Genomic DNA, 17,632 nt, shown 5'->3' with positions numbered 1-17,632 from the left:
CTGACCAAACAAAGAGGAAGAAATTTAGGACATTTAAATATAATCCCTTGCAACATAGAATTATTTAATGAACAAGTCAGAAAAAACTAATGCACAACGGAATTTATGGCTCTTAATAAAACCAGAGAAAGTGTATTGAGAACAATGTTGTAGGGAAGTAGGGGGAAATGACAATATGAAAGAAGGGTAAAAGATGCAATGGGGAGTATCTCCAAACAAACAGTAATAAAACTGATTGGGAAGTCTCTCAGTAAAATTCAAGGAAAATGGTAAAGAGCAAAGCTATGGTCGGGAATACAAAGGGCATTCATTAAATAGAATTGGTGTTATGTTTTCACTGTGGAGAAAATTTAGTTTCTTCTGTAAGCAGCAAGGCATTGTAGTACAGTTTAAAATGTTCTACTCCATTAGGTTGACATTGAAATGCTGAGTACCAGTTACTGAAAATGAGAATCTTCATGTGCTTTGATTTAAAAGGTTAATCATAAAAAGACTGTAACATTCAGTTACTACTAGATAAGAAGTTGCATCACATTGTAAAAAAAAAAAAAAAGATATTTTTGTTCCAGAGGTCATAGACAGTGTCAACAGAGTTCCTAGAAAGCAATCTATATTTAAGAGCACTTACATCATTAAAATGTTGACTAGTTTTCATAATATAGGGTGTTCTCTCATTTTTATCCACTTTCATCCAGCCCTGCCCAAGAAACTCTCTAGACATTGAAGGGAGAGAAAAAAAAAACAAAAATGCCCTTAATATACACAGCACAGAGTGTCTGTCTGTAACCATAGCCTAAATGGATTTCAAGTATACCTCATTTTGTTAGAAGCTAATAACACAGATTTACACTAATTCCAGCATTTCACTATACCATTTTTAATGCTGTCTGAAGAAGTAAATATAATCAGGAAGATTTTTTTTTCTTTTAATCCCCTCCCCCACTCACCCCATCCTACTTTTCAGTGTTGTGACCTTATCTGAAATTGGTCTTGTCAGCTTATGTGGTTATATCCATGTTAAACTGCTGTATGAATGAAGCTGATTTGACACTCCCTCCCTAGACACTCAGCACTTCCATACCATATTCATCCTTCACTATCCCAGAGCCTTAGACCGCGGATTTTTTTCTTAGCAAAGAACTCAGTCTTTCAAAACATGATCAAACTTTAGGGGAGTCAGAGGCAATGATAGAAACAGCTGAAGGACATTATCCTGTTATGTATGCAAACCTTTTTGTCAGTAGCATGAATTAGTGTAGTGCCTAACACTGCAGTCAGTAACTCATCCACTGTACTCACTTCAGTCACTCGTGGAGAACACTTACTCATACGGTATGCTTCGGAAAACTACGTGATCTAAAAGAGTTATTTGTTCTGCAAGCTCCATGGCCGACAAAGTCTCAAAGCACTCTGGTTTTGGACAATCTGACTGCAAAAATAAGGAGAAGACTTAATGATCTCTTTTTGCATCAAAGGACATTTCAAAGCTCAGAGTATTAAGAACTTCATGTGAACTTTCAACACAGAGTTGTAATTAACTTCTTTGCTGCAAAGAAATAAAAATTAAGAAAAATTGCTAACAGAAGGGTAAACATCAGGCTGGAAACTCACAGGAAAATAGGCACATACCAAGTCATGAATAAGTATGTAGGTCAATTAAAGTCTGTGTATTCTGTGTTACTTTCCACATAACCACTCTGCACCTAGTTCATTGCCCACATTCTTCTTCGGATTAATGCAATGCACTCATGAGATGGTGGTGACTACAGTTTGGAGGATGGGCATTGTCAGTCAAGGCCAGCTATGGTTCTGATGGCAGCTGAGATGGCAGATGGCAGACACTTATAATTTCATATATATTAGTATCTTCTCCCCCCCCCCCCCCCCCTTTTATCATGTGATTTCAATGCAAATCCTAAAGTTTTGTCATGGTCATCTTTGATATGGGCTCCAGATTCTTACTTTCTCTAAACTGAAATGTACATTCCTGATAAAAAACAATAGTATTTCTGTCCAGAGTTGTAAAGCTGCAGTTGTGCTACATTTTATTGACTTAAACCCACAACTTTTCTATAGGAGTATTTATGTTTAAATTTCAAGATGAACTTACCATCTGAATGATATCTTCTATTTTTAAATGGGTATCATCTTGATCATCCTGAGAAAGAGCCCTGAAAAATTAAGTAGCATAACATTCTATATAAATAAAATTGTCTATGCTTATGAGAAAACCTTATCACTGATAGGCAATCATGTTTATCTAAAATAAATCCTATGACTGCAATTGAAGATGTAAAGAAAAAAAAAAATATGGTACCTAAAATCTAATATCTTGTTTTAAGTAAAAGTGTACAAAATGGTATGACATCAGAGTCATGTAAGGTAAAATAATGGTCATGGAGGCTTAAAATCTTGGAGGTAAGAACAGGATATAAAGTAGAATGGTCAATGACAATAACTACTGTACTTATTTGCTGATTATAGTGATAAGTTTTCTACACCTATCCCACTTTAGTGCAAAGAAGTTTGGTGGACAAAGTTCACTTTTCAAGAACTGGACTGGCAACACAAAACCACAACATAGTAACAATAACATTTAATCAGAAGATCTCTATCCTGAATAATCCTAGGAAACCTAAAGGTGGAAAATTATATCTCAAGCCTTTTCTCTGATTTTTAAACTACTGTGCTAAATAATATTTTGGGGAAATGGTTGCAAAATCAACATTTGAGAAGTGAAGACAGCAAAATAGGCATGCATAAAACAGTGACTCACTGGGAAGTGTTCTTTTTTATTGGCACTACACTGTCCTATTCAGTGTCCCACACAAAGAGCTGTGAGTGTGAAAATAGACAATAAAGAGCTAGCAGATTTTACTTGTAGCAAGTATATGATCTGCTTTCAGTAATACCAGCGTTAATCCATGCTTCCAATTCTGCTGTAGAAAACCTGTGATTATTAGGGTTATTTCAAAGGAAATGGGTCAAAACCAAACCCAGCAGAAGTAATAAGTATTCATCAAACCCCATCTACCCTGATGTAGCATCTTGGCACATAATTCTAAAATCTTCCCCCTCATTTGGAAAATACAGACTCAAAGAGACCTTGGATAGACTGGATTAATATAATACAGGAAAGAGAAGATTTAGGGAGAAAGAACAGTATGTCAGTATGTAAAAGACTGCCTATAAAGACCCCGACAATATGGCGAGAAGTCACTGGACTGATTCGTATCAGGGAAGATTTAGTTTCAACATTAAGTTCAATTTTCCAACTGCAAGTATAGGTGAGCACTGAAACAGGCTTTCTGCAGAAGTTGTAGAGTACTCATCAGCTGAATTTTCAAGGAAAGTTCAGATGACCATTTTCAAAGAAGATCCAGTTCTACTGATCATTTCAGAAAGCACAGCAACCGGAGCAGGTGTTTTCTCACGGTCCTTCCAATTCTTTATTTTTGCAATCTGTAGTAACAGACTTTCCAGGTACCATCTGGTGAAAGGGTTAAAAGAAGAGGATTATATTGCCTGGAGACTTTAGCTATGAGTGTAAGATATGGAATTTGTACTGTGTGGGTGGGGAGGAAGTGTTAATGCTTAGTACACTAGGTTCTTCTGTTGCAGGTTGCTGTTGTTTCCTTTTGGATTGCCAAATTGGAGGACTAGGTTAAAATCAAATGCAGATACACAGAGAAAGAAAGGATCTACAAAACCTCCTTGCCTTCATTTTCAGCCTATCAAATCCACATAATACGCCCCTTTCTTCATAGGAGTTGGAAACACCATATGTCTGATGGCAAGCTGTGCAAAGCCTTGAATGTCTACTTCTTCAGGAGAACCCTAAGCTTCTTCTCCAGGTAATAACAGTGTGCAGCCTCAGTAACTGTAAATAGACTGGCAATCTGTCTTTCCTGAGCAGCTTATTTTGTGCTGTATCTCATGACTGATTAACTGCAGAAAGGTATTATTTGTTATATGACAAGAGCGTGTGCTTCCTGGCAATAAAAAAACTGACAGGACTTGCCTTTCTGCCCCAAGTATTCGCAGTAATTTTGTAAACTCATCATTTGAATTCCTTAGATATAACTTTATACTGGCTGGAGTTCTCATCTTTGATACAGAAATGATTGTACTTGCTTAATACAAAATAAAATAGGAAACATGAGATTCTTAAAAGGCTGAAAATACTTAACTTTTCCCCTTCTTTGCTTCCTGACACTCCCTAACACAATGTCACACATTTTATGTAGACTTCCAATCCCTCATTCTAAAGAGGTGACTGGTGCTTTTTCTCTAACATAGTGGTCTCATGAAAAAAAGTTCTCCTTTTATCCATAAATGCTCTATGTTTAAATCTGCAGAGGACAACACATCTCTAGACTGGATAAAGCTACTTCCTGATAGCATCAATAGTAGCTTCCAATTCAGTCTACACTGATGTCAGCTTTGGGATACCTAGTTTCAATAGAGGTCTAGGAATATATGTCAGGCTGATCAGTTCTGCTTGGGCAGTTCCCACTGCACTCCTTGGAGAGCCTCCTGGAAGCTGGGTAAGAAGCACAGGTCTATGAAAAGAGTTATGAGAGAAAGCAAAGGTAAGGAGAGATTCTGACAGACTGTTTAACAGTATCCCTCTCAGGCAGGACTGAATGAGGTGACACTTCCATTGTTATCCTTACAAATGAAGGAAGTAAATATATAAGAAATAACTTTCTAATTCTTAGAGTCAGCAGCTAAGATTAGACCTGTCTCTCACTTAAACTGTTCTTCATGCTTGACCAGGCAAAATATTAAAATAATTTTCTAGTGGAAAATATTAACATCTGTCCCCTCATTCTTTTATGGTACATAAAATATTTTTAAAATATTTTAAAAGCCGTTTTAAGTTACAAAGCCTGAAACATTTTGTCTGGTGAGATCATACAAAGCAGAAAATTGGCCATGCAAATTTTAACCTCTGCATATCCCTGGATTTTGTTTACATTTATTCTGAGGAAGAAGAAGGGGGAATTGTTTCTAGAACCACCCTTCTTTCCTCCAGATAGGACAATTTGTCAAAGTTATTCACTGCTGTTTAGTCTGAACTTTACACCTTCCTGCTTCAGCATCAATGAAATTTTACCTAGATTTCAGGGGTTAGTAAATAAGGCTGATAAAATCTCAAGGAAAACATATTTCAGTTGGTTTGCCTAGCTTTCAGAATGGATATTGAATAAAAAGAAAAAGAAGCTTTTTTACCCTGCAGAGAAACCCTGTCAGTCCATTCCACAAAAAGTCTCATCACACAAGAAATACCAGCTGTTCTGTTTGATGACTCAGGAAGGCATGAAGCAGCTCAGTATCTCTCATAAACACTTTCCTTGCCATTCATACTCAATACAGAGTCTCTCCCAGAGCTGACCATGATATGTCTGGAATATAAACCAACCTTTCCTCCTCCTCTAATCTCTACTAACAAAGGGACTGATTTTCCAATAAATTTATATGCACATATGCACACATACACTCCAAGGCTGGGTCAGTTTGTAAAAAGAGATGTTTGTACCCAATATCCTTCAAGGAGACAGTCCATGGAATATACCCATATGTAGGCTCAGAAAGCATGAACTTTCTTTCATGAGTATTTGAACATTGAATTTACGATAAAAGATGCTTTTCCTAACCTCACTCTGAATTCCTCTACTTTTTGGAGTCGAGAGTAGACTACGAAAACTGAAATGCGGGGAAGTCAAGACCTACAGTGAGGGCTGACTGCAGCAAGCACCTCTTCAGAACAACTAAAAAGCCTATTCTATGACACTCATCTAGCAATTGGGTGAATTACTGGTTTCATGAGAGGTGTATCAACTGGTTCACCCCTCCTTCCCATTTTCATCCTGTCCCAGAGAAGCCTTTTGAATGAAAGTTTCATCAAAACTTCCAGTTATGACAAATCTCTGCTTTCACATAAAAAAATATGCCGTCAAAAATCTTCAAACAAATTGATTTCTAATAACAGTAAAAAAGCTCTTCAGTTCTAGGTGGGTAATTTATATTCCTCCTCCAAGCATTATTAGATGAAAGCCCTCCATCTAGAAGATAACATCTTTCCAAGGAGGTGGGTATATGGAGGTGAGGGACTGAGCAGCATTTCTCCAAACCAGCCATTGGTACATGAACCAAAAGAGAAACACAATACCTGGGAGCACTGCTACACATTTCTACAACAAGAAAGACTCTAGATACCTTCAGGTATCCAGGGTGGGATTCACATCCTCCACAAGTCACTGCCTGTATTCTGTAATTGTCTGAGAAAGGAAGGCGTCTTCTATGATCTCTAGAGGAACAGTCAGGATGCCTAACTTTAGACAATTTTGGTGGACAGAATCTTGTTTGTGATAGGCAGTTACCTTGGAAAGGAGTAATTAATTAGCTGTCTACAGGTTGTGTCATGGTTAGGTGCTTCAATTAGACACAGTGGGTCCCACCAAAGAATTTTTTCTAAGTCAATGCAGAGAGGAAATCACTTTCCCCTCACCCTGTCATTATAACCTATAGATGATTCAAGGAACTTAAGAAATAATTTTATTCCATTACAGGCCTTGTCTTAACAGTCAGAATATTGACTGTAATCTGCCATGCTGGCAAATGATAGAAAATCTCTGATCTGATGCAGAAAAAAAGAAAACAATGGTATGAGAGATACATTGATGTAGAACATGGTGCCTCTTCACAGTGTCTGGGTGCAGTATGGGAGCATTTGCTTAAAGCTTAGCAGTTCTTGGTCAAGAGTCTTGGTTGTCCCTGCTACAATAGATAGTCATCTTCAGAGGCAAGTAATAGAGAGAACTCTCCCAGCTTAGGGAAGAGCATGCTTAATGTTTGCTTTGACCTACTTCCACAACCAGCCATGGCACCATGGGAGGCATCAGGCAAGAATGTCAGGGTAAGAACCATTTCTGTGTCACCATGTCCTCTTTTTGCACCAGAAGCAGTATCTTTGTTTTTAGTGCACATATAGAAACAACTTTGTTCTTCTGGCACTAGAAACCTGGTTGCCAACTGGGTTCATACAATTGTATCGTCAGATAGGACGCAGGTATGTGGATATTGTCTCTTCTGCTTCTGTTGGTTTCTCATTCTTCAGGAAATCAGTTCCAGAACTGAGCAAGGACCTTTTCAACCTGCCAGAAAAGCTAAACCCTCCTGACAGAAACTATTCATCAGTTTTATATTTTGAATTATTAAATAGTGATGTTTTCAAAGAACAGTCTGGAGTTGGTTCCACCTCTGAATCCACTAACAAGCTGAGAAGTGGAGGATGCCTGCTTGCTGCCCCAATAGCTGAGACAGTTCCTGAGGCAGCCAGAAGCGTGTGTTCACAGTCTCCATGGACAGCAAGTCACTGCTTAGGACTAGCAACTTGGTCAGTTTTTTTAAAGCTTATAAATATTCCTAATGTGCGATAAAAATTAAGGCTTGTGGAAGAGTAAAGGAAAATGCACCCCTGTGTCATTAGCACAGATCTACAGTTACACACAACTCCATTCAACTGCAGATTATTTCTTAAATACTATAATTTCCTCTTCTCAGTTAACTATATAGCTTTGCTGAGAATATATCTTCAGGAGTAACTACAGTGCTTTTTGAAAGCTTGGAAACTACTCTTAATTACTGGACAACCCATTTTCCCGAGGTGATTTAAGAACCAGAGCTCCTCCTTCCAGTGAAAGGATGAGATATATGACACCTTTGTGTATTTCATCCAGCTGAGTGATTTTTTGTCCAAAATCAGAATTGCTCTGGTACACTCTTTCTCACAAGTTTACTGAAGCAGTTCCCATTCCTGGAGAATTAATTTCTCCCTACCAGCTAACTGTTAATGAATTTGACATGCCTGGCAAATAACTGCCTCCTGTGTGCCTGGGAACAAGCCCAAGAGCTTCAGATTACAGTTTTGCTCAGCTAAGACTTTGGGACAGTTTGTTTTATGTGATAACATTTTTAACTTGGAGACTATATCCTGATGTCCTGTTGACTGCAGCTTAGCTACAGTTTAAATTATGAAAGTTGTATTTATGTAACAGCCTCTGTCTGAAAGTTTACTTATGCAACAACTTCTATTCGAAAGTTTATGGGCAGTTTTTGTATATAATGAACACATGGATAGGACATAGAAGTCTTTCAGCTGCTGCTGAAATATGGTTGCTACAGAAAATGGAACATAGCAGTTTTCTGAACCCTTGGGACAGCAATACTGTGTCGCTGATGCTTATTGGACTTAGTGTTGAAATAGTATTGAAACTGAATTGAAATTGAATTAGTATTGAAATATTTGACATACATGTTGTCCAGCATGCATACACATTAGCGGCATTGCCAGTCTTGAAAAGCAGTAAAGGAGTTTTGATAACTAATGTTAGCCATGACTTAAATTTCATGGCTCATTTTGAAGGAAAGTGGGACATCCATGCAGCATTCTGTCAAAGGGACTAGTCCTGCATACTGAGCTGCCAATGGGTCTTTTTCCAGTGCTAGTTTGTGAGTTGTAACCAAGTACTTATGATTCTGTATGATCAAATCTACAATCAAACTATGTTGTTTGAAAAATCTGGCAGAATCAGGGTACATAGCTTCAAACCCTGATGAAAATGGCTTGGCTGAGGACCATATCTCAGGAAATCTTCATTCTCTACCTGTTTCCAACAGAAACTCCCACTGAGAACTTGGACAGGTCATTTTATTTGTGCTTTACTTGCCTGCTTGTAAAGTGCCATAATACTTTCCAGAAACCCTGTGAGGATGATGACTATGAAAGAGGGGGTTTAAAAAATGCAATCTGTTTCTACAAATTATTTCAAATCAGTTACTTTTTAATTATCACAGCATAGCATCATTTAGCTTGGAAAAGACCCTTAAGATCATCGAGTCCAACCATTAACCTAACGCTACCAAGTCCACCACTAAACCATGTGCAAGAGACAGCAAACAGGTAAAGTAATTAGCATTTAGGCAAACAAAATATGATCGTTGTAGAAAATCATAATCTCTTGTTTCAATCAGAAGTGTTTAAAATAAGGATTACTTTAAAAAGGCCTCTTCTGTGGTCAGAGTTACACCCTCTGGCACAAAAAAATTGTCAAGTGAAAACTGCCTCTCCTTTCGCAGACCACTTCTGGGTGCCTCCGGGACCACCAGTGGGCAAGACCACAGAGAAGTACCGCTGCACAAAATAAGTTGCTCTAACCCTAATTTAAATAGTCCTGGTTATGCAGAAGCTTAAAGATCTTTTATTTCATGGCACTAATTAAACAAGAATTCCTTTCTATAAGCTGTCCAAAGAACTTTGGTCATGGTGTCCTCACAAAGGAAGGGGCAATCATGGTCTTGTTAGGATGTCATGACACATTAGGCTATCACCAGCCTCTTGTGAGCTTAGCAGAGTGGGTGGCTCGTTACTGGGACAGGAGTTCCTCAAGGTATTATAGGGAGTGGTCTTGTTGCTTTACTGGGCAGCATTTTTCCCTGCTGCATAAAGACTGAACCCATGGATGCCAGCTGTTGTGCAGCAAATTTTTCTAATACAGGTATTTTTATGAATGAAACTTAAAACATGCTCTGTTTTATAGCTAATAAAACTTAGTAAACCTTCAAAATGAATACTCTGGAGAAAAAACAAGCCCTGTGAATTTGATGATGCATAATCCCCTAACTATTTCACATGCTGTAGTTAACATACTAAATTAGTAGAAACAGATTTACCTCAATATATTTGCAGTAGCTTTCCTTTCTTGTGGCAGAAGGTCAGGGTCTCTCAAAACTTCTTCCAGCAAATTTAAAACATTCATTTTCAGCTCGTTGTTCAGCTCAAAATCCTGCAAAGGTAAATGATTTTACTACCTTCTGTTTTAACAGTGTTGGTCAAATAACTCAAAGGCTACACTTTTGTGAGTTTTGCCCACCCCCACCCCCCTTTTTTTTTTGCTATTAGGTTTGAAAATATTTAGAAAAATTGGAAAGTTTTTGTAGTGAACAGGCTACAGAAGTGGGAGCCATAAAGGCTGTAATTTATCTCCTTTTCTAACCTTTATCTTCTGTCTGAAAATGGGCAAATCACTTAACCTTTCCCTTCTGAAGAAAGAACTGCATCTCACCAATAACCACAAAATGCCTTATCCTCTCTTCTCCTGTGATGACTATAAAAGCAGAAAAAGCTTACTTGCAATACTGAGACCACTGCCTAGAGAGGCTAAACACTGTGGTTTTTTCACTGTTTTTTTGAGGTTCTCTGTTTATCTGCCTCCCGCTCTGGTATTTCTTATCTCATACTCACCCTTTTGGAAAGGTCTGCTTTTTGTTCCATGTAGTGGAGTACTCAACCTAACAAGCTCGATAAAACAGACTAGTGCTCTCTGGCACTCCACGTAAAAGCTTCAGCATTTTAATTATTTCTGAGGTAGGTTGATATCTGACACAGGAAAACCCAACAACCATTTCTGTTGATCTCTGATATTGGAGAAAATCAAAGAATAGAACAATGTACAAACTTTAAGGTGGAAATTTACAGGAGTAGACTCCAAAAATGCTTTTGCTGAGCTCAAAGCTAGCATTTTGATAAGAAAACTGCATTTCGCTAAGAAAATGAAACCCAAAACCTTCAGTCATCTAGTGCATCATAGATCTTCCTTGATAACCCACAGTTATTGCAAACAAGACTGTGTTTGTGGCAAGCCCCTGCTTGTTTCCATGGGAACAGAAGCCACAAAGTTATTCAAACTGGGAAGTGTTAATTTTCCCAAAGAATCAGCTACAACCCTTTCTGTTGTGACAGGATCCTAAATTGACAGGATTTCTGGAGATACGTGTCTCTGAGGAGAACCACCCCTGGTGGAGACACATGTCCTCACACCATGCATTTCCCTTGAGGGATGTGGGAGCATCAGAGTGCACCAAAAGTCACAAAGGAAGGTGATGCTTAGTGTGGAAAAGAGATTAAATACTTAGGACGAGGAGGAGGATGCATGTTTGTTAACAAAAGTGGTGTCACAGCCATGCTTATAGCACTTTTTGAGAAAGCTTATTGCTCAAAAATGTCAGCACTCAGAAATACCCTGCTGTCACCCACCGGCAATGCCCTGGACATTTCCCTCCTGTTACAAGCATCCCTTTTTAACCTTCAAAAGTCTTCTTAACTTGGCCAGACCTAATTCATATTTTGAAACCAACTAGTATCTGTGTCTTAGTTTTTTGTGATGTTTGTCCATAGTAAAGGATGTTGAAGAAGAGGAACCTGTGCAGTATTAGGCTTTGAATGGTTACACATGCCTCAAAAACTAGCAAAAGAATAGTTCTGGAAACACACTGCATTGTGTTTGTTTTATAAAATAAGTTTTCTGTAGCCATTGTTCAACATGCCTCCTTTAGGAACTGTTTTAGCCTATTTACAAAAGAAGACAGAGATTTTTATTTATTCATTTAGGGTACGGAAATAGGTCTAATCAGTGAAAGCATGAGGAATGTAACTAAACTACGAGTACTGTTGCCTCCAGTGATTTTTAAAAGAAAACTATTTAGAATATGAAACTATCAAAATTTAGCTAAAGGAGAAACCTTGAGTCTGCACAAACTTAAGCAACCAGCATAATTAATAATAGTATTGTCTGTCGTATAGTTTGATGGTGGCCTCTCTACAGAAGAAGCTGGGTATCTTTGCTAGTCATGCTGCAAAAATATCAATGAACAGAGAAGGTATGCCAGAGCTGACAAACCTAACATCCTCATTTAGCATGTTGGGTAAAATTCTCACCTGTCACTGTAAATGGGCAGATCTCAACAACACGATCAGGATTTTATTTCCAAGTATGTTTTTCAAACCATAATTGGTGCATTATTTTCATTACAGGACAATTTTTCTCAAGAAGTCTTGCTTTATTGCAACCAAATTTATCACCAAAAGAGTCTGTATTTTAAAAGTTATTTAATTTGTGAATCACAATGGGGAAGCCTCACCTATGAATATCAGACTCAGCAAAACAGAAGCACTTTTGAGTTTTGCAGGTTTACAAGCTAATTCTTATAAGTGATGGAATTAATACATTGTATGTTAACAGCAAAACATGTTTGTTGAGTAATCTCCACAAGATAGTAGCCCTGGAATTGCTGGAAAAACTCATACTGTTGGCAAGCTATATGAACACCTAGTTCCTAGGGTTAGGGCTATCTTCCACTTCAGTTACACTGGCTTTGGGAGAAACTTTATGGTGGAAAAATCCACTTCTCTAACCTCAAAAAAATGAGAAGTCCTAGATCCTTTACAAGCATAGCCAGCCCAAACTATCATGGATGACAGGGTCTGATTAGGGATTATAGACAGAGAATGCATTGGTTTGTGTGATTCCTTCAGTCCCAGCTGCTGTCACACCTCCATGCCAGCCTGACCACAACTAGAAGATGTCACTTCACAGCACAGCCTTCCCACAAGACAGACCTGGGCCTATGTCCATGCAATTTCTGCAGCTGTTGTCTTACTGCTTAAAATCTCTTTTTTGTTCCTGGAGATATTCTTTTTTATAGCAACATTCCAGCTGCTTCTTAGAATGTGAGGAGAAAAAAAATGAAAAAAGGTGGGATTCAGAAGAAAACTGGAGAGCTAATCTATTTTTCCATTGAAGTTCATGATCTATGGGGTACTGAGATTCCAGTGTAATGAGCAATATGTAAAAAATTGAGGGAAATCATTGCACTTAAACATGTACATATACTTAACTGTATGTAGAAAGGTTAACGTGAATTATACAGACACCAAAATACTCAGCAACCAATTCAAAATATAATTTATAGATAAATAACTATAAATAAATGCAGATTATATCTACCTGTATTATGGGCATTATATATGAATATATTATTATATTACATATGTATATTATATCTATTTATAGTACAGGCAGATATAGATCAATATGTAGCTATATATAGGTCTAGATATATTGTGTATATATATGTATACCCCATCTCTATATATAATTTTAGACCACTATTGTGACATTTTTGTCTGTTGTATCACCTGTTAATATGTTTCACTATTTCTTCCGGCCATTGGAAGGACTCACAACAAGACCCTGCCACCATCCTCAGCAGTGAAGGCTGGCAAATCTGAGTAAATCCACTACTGACATTGTCCCACATGACATCCTTGTCTCTAAATTGGAGAGTCATGGATTTGATGGATGGACCACTTGGTGGATAAGGAATTGGCTGGATGGTTGTACTCAAAAAGTTGTGGTCAATGGTTCGATGTCCAGGTGGAGACCAGTGACAGGTGGCGTTCCTCAGGGGTTGGTATTGGGACCAGCACTGTTTAACATCTTTGTCAGCAATGTGGACAGTGGGATTGAGGGCACCCTCAGCAAGCTTGCAGATGACACCAAGCTGAGTGGTGTAGTTCATTTACTAGAGAGAAGAAATGCCATCCGGAGGGACCTTCACAGGCTTGAGAACATGTGCCTGTGCAAACCTCATGAGGTTCAACAAGGCCAAGTACAAGGTCCTGCACATGGGTCAGGGCAATCCCAAGCACAAATACAGGCTGGGCAGAGAATGGATTGAGAGCAGCCCTGAGGAGAAGGACTTGGGGGTGTTGGTTGATGAGAAGCTCAACATGACCCAGCAATGTGTGCTTGCAGCCCAGAAAGCCAACTATATGCTGGGCTGCATCAAAAGAAGCATGACCAGCAGCTCAAGGGAGGTGATTCTCTGCCTCTACTCTGCTCTGGTGAGACCCCACCTGGCGTACTGTGTTCAGCTCTGGGGCCGCCAACATAAGAAGGACGTGGACCTGTTGGATCGAGTCTGGAGAAGGGCCATGAAGATGATCAGAGAGCTGGAGCACCTCTCCTATGAAGACAGGCTGAGAGACTTTGGGTTGTTCAGCCTGGAGAAGGCTCTGGGGAGACCTTATAGCAGCCTTCCAGTACCTGAAGGAGGCCTACAAGAAAGCTGGAGAGGGACTTTTTACAAGGACATGTAGTGATAGGACAAGGGGTAATGGCTTTAAACTGAAAGAGGGTAGATTTAGATTAGATATAGGGAAGAAATTCTTCACTATGAAGGTGGTGAGACACTGGAACAGGTTGTCCAGAGAAATTGTGGATGTCCTACCCCTGGAAGTGTTCAAGGCCAGGCTGGATGGGGCTTTGAGCAACCTGGTCTAGTGGAAGGTGTCCCTGCCAATGGCAGGAGAGTTGGAACTAGATGATCTTTAAGGTCCCTTTCAACCCACACCATTCTATGATTCTATGATTCTGTACTGGCTTACATTTAAATTGCTGCATGTGTTAGACTACCCCAAAGTTCAAGGAGACTTTTAGTTGAAATTTACATATCACAGAATACAGTCAGACAGCAACCACTCAATTTTCCAGCCAGCACATTTAAATTTGATAGTGGTCTAATCCTTCATGAGAGGGCATGTACCTCTAATCCATTTCAGAGTCTATAGTTGCCTAAAGATTTGTGGGTCTTATTCAGATTTTCATTTGACTTAAGCAGAGAAATTAACTAAGATTTCCAAGCAAAATTTAAAATTTTATTTTTAAGTCCATTACTGTCAGTAACGGGAAAAGATATTTCTTCCCTATTTATTTAATATTTATACTGCAAAACTGCTTATGAAAAGTGCAGATATAGAAAAAATGACAGCTGATGAGTTAAGTAGGTCTGCCCTGGAGTCACCTAAGATAAGAATAGGCTGTACTAAGTTCCTAACTGATCAAAAGCACCGTGCACCATGTTCAGCACCACTTAATGAGGTTTCCAGCAGTAGAAGACTGCAGCGACAGAGAGAAGTGTATTAATTTTGCTGTCACCCACCTGCACTATAAAAGCAAAAGCCTCCTTTGTAACTACAGAGCACCAAAGTCAGCATGATTGCATTTTAAGTAGAGTTATAACCAGCCAGTTGATCTCTACCATGCACAGGATTAGACAGCAATGTTCTCTTTATGAAGTGCAAGCACATTCCCTTGCCAGGAGGGGCTAGGAAAGCTCTGCTGCAGTATGAGAAATGCTTCAGAAGCAACCTATTCCAGCTGAGTAAAAAAAAAAAAAAGAGGGGATGATGGATTTGTAATCACTGGCCAGAAGAAAACAGACTGTAGCAGAGGCAGCAGAAAGCCAGAAAAAGAAAACTTAGCTATGCTGATGAGGTACAACTAGAAATATGTAGGTTTACTATCATGGTTAGAATATAAGAATATAATTTTCATGTTTTGATGTGGGCTTAGTGAAACCCCAAAAGCCTTTCCTCCCCTCTTTCTTTAAATCCTCCTAAGTGAGAGGAAGCATTCTTCATTTAAACAATATGAGGAAACATTGAATAATACAGACAAATAAAAGGGAGCTAAACCCTGTGAACCTAATTTATATTTGAGTATGGCAGTGATAAGGATTACAGAAAACACTGGGGGGAGAGAAGGAGAGGGCAGGAGGGGAGAGGGTAAGGAACTGTGCATGGAGAAACCACAAAGAAATTCTAGAGGGAACCCTTTCACAGAGTTCTGTCATCCAACTTCAACATAACCCTGCATGCTTCATGTAAAAATAATCTCACCTAAGTTCAGCTCTGAAACTAGAGCCAACTTTTCAACTCCTCAGGCACCTGCTTGCAAGGCAAAAAAGCCAACTGGCAGACTGGCTTTGGCACCCTGTGATTGCCATGTGAAGGGGAGGAGGAGGAGTACAAGTTGTCAGGATAAATGTAGCACTACTCCCTCATGACAGTCTTCACTGGATGCATTTGGATTCATTTTATTAGTTTCTCTCTTTTTAATTCTAATTTTCTGTTACATAGTATTATGCTCTGAGGAGATCTGAGAATAGAAAGTTCTCCAGATGCTCTGGCCACCATCAGTGGAACGTGCCACCCATCTGAGTATCACAGCCCGAGCTGGCAGGGCTCATCATGGACGGGGGGATGGCTCTAGCCAGCTGACTGAGAGTGCCTCCCAGGCTAGAAGCCTTTTTTCAGGCAGGGAAGGAAGGGAGCTGACTGCTTTCCAATTCAGATTCCCAGCCTTGGCACGCACAGTCCATGGTCTTTTCACAGATGCTCCCAGATGTAGCTGACATTATCACTACAAGCAAGAAGACTCAATGCACTGAAATCTTTTCCTAGACACTTCTTTTCATCTTGTCAATAACTACATAAGGAGAATTTTTCAATCCACAAACCACAAATAAAAGAAACTGAAGAGGAATGTGTTAGATGGAACAGGGAGAAGCAGAAAAGAGAAACATGGGAAAAGAACAAGAAGTGGTCACATTTCTAAAACAGAACATGAAGTAAGCAGAGATACCAAGTAAGAAGAAATGTCAGGCAAAGACAGAAACTGGTGGGACTTTCACATAATAGCTGCAGATGGGAAATTTTTAAGAGGCATCTGAAAGAGAAAATGCTCTGAGGAAGAGGAAGGAAGAGTTAAATTAGTGAAAGGAGCAGAAATATCTAATGGAGGATTAAAAATGTCAGACATGAAAGGGAGGAAAATCTGCATGTAAAGCTAAAGTCAGGTTTTGGATGTCTATGAGCACTCATACGAAGTGGAGATACTGTGTGCAGACTCATTGCCCTTTGCCCCCAACTACAGCAGCAAACTGAAAATAGCAGATGGGCACAGACACTGAGAAAGACTAGCACTGCTACTGGCTGTAACTGATTACTTCAAAGTGACAGGCTAATGAGAAAATCCTGCTGGGAGCCCAGTATTGGAGATATCCAGGAGGGGAGATGGATCTACTGAAGGGCTGTTTACAAGGAATTTGGAATATTTTTAAACAGATGGGGTTTGCCCTATGATTTTAATATACCTGCTCTCATGCCAAAGTGTAAACAGATAATTATTTCAATCACATCAGTGGAGTGACTCTTAATCTTCTACACAGATCGAATTCTGTCAGTTAACTGGAGTTACCCAAGTGCTGCAGTGCTCTAAAACTGTATTTCATTTTCCAGTAAAAAAGGACACTTCAGCTATCATATACAATTGCGCTGAGGGAAATGGTTATAAATTCACCTGCAGCAACACATTTACACATGTGGAAGGCAGAGATAAAAGACATCAGGAAAATTCATCCTTGAGCTTGAAGTAAGTCTGGCTTACTTCAAGAAGCAAGCAAAGGACAACAGCTTTGTCTTCCAGTTGGTTTCAAGTGCGAAGAGACAGTCATGATTTGGGTAAGAGTGCCAGTCCTGGCTGTACAGTATCAGTGTTAGCCTGTCACTCCTGATGGAATATAATCAGATTAAAAGTACAAGCTATGTTAAGAACATGACTGAGTAATTCTCAGCACATACAATATAAACCTCCCCTTACCCAAGCACTGTGTAACCCTGTAGTATAAAGAAACCTTGAAAGAAGAATCTAGCCACTATATATTGTCAGATTAAAGCATTCAGAACAGGTAGGAAATGTGAGATCACTGCCTCTAAGTCCTAGGGTGTAGTATGTTCAAGAGCTTTGCAGAAAGACCTGAGTGAAGAAGGACCTGTCAGGCTCCAGCAGAAGTGGGTATAGAGTACCACTAATTAGTTTGACTGACTGTAACTGCAAGCTTGGCTACTGTTTTAGGGGTGACTCACATTCCCTGAAGGGTCACG

At 39.2% G+C, this 17,632-nt stretch overlaps 1 protein-coding gene across 2 annotated transcripts in view; it reads right to left on the bottom strand.

Annotated features, from left to right (window-relative positions):
• Positions 1 to 17,632, bottom strand: part of RASGRF2 (Ras protein specific guanine nucleotide releasing factor 2) — a 140,187-nt gene that overhangs the window by 6,539 nt on the left and 116,016 nt on the right. For both annotated transcript variants that reach the window (XM_075726430.1, XM_075726431.1), the window contains exons 19-22: positions 9,739 to 9,851; positions 2,111 to 2,171; positions 1,326 to 1,429; positions 629 to 713 (exon numbers count right to left, since the gene is read on the bottom strand). In XM_075726430.1, coding sequence (XP_075582545.1) covers positions 629 to 713; positions 1,326 to 1,429; positions 2,111 to 2,171; positions 9,739 to 9,851 — 363 coding nt within the window. The remainder of the gene's footprint in view (positions 1 to 628; positions 714 to 1,325; positions 1,430 to 2,110; positions 2,172 to 9,738; positions 9,852 to 17,632) is intronic.

Source organism: Pelecanus crispus, chromosome Z (assembly GCF_030463565.1).
Source record: "Pelecanus crispus isolate bPelCri1 chromosome Z, bPelCri1.pri, whole genome shotgun sequence".
NCBI lineage: Eukaryota > Metazoa > Chordata > Aves > Pelecaniformes > Pelecanidae > Pelecanus > Pelecanus crispus.
This window is presented reverse-complemented; position numbering and strand designations above follow the sequence as displayed.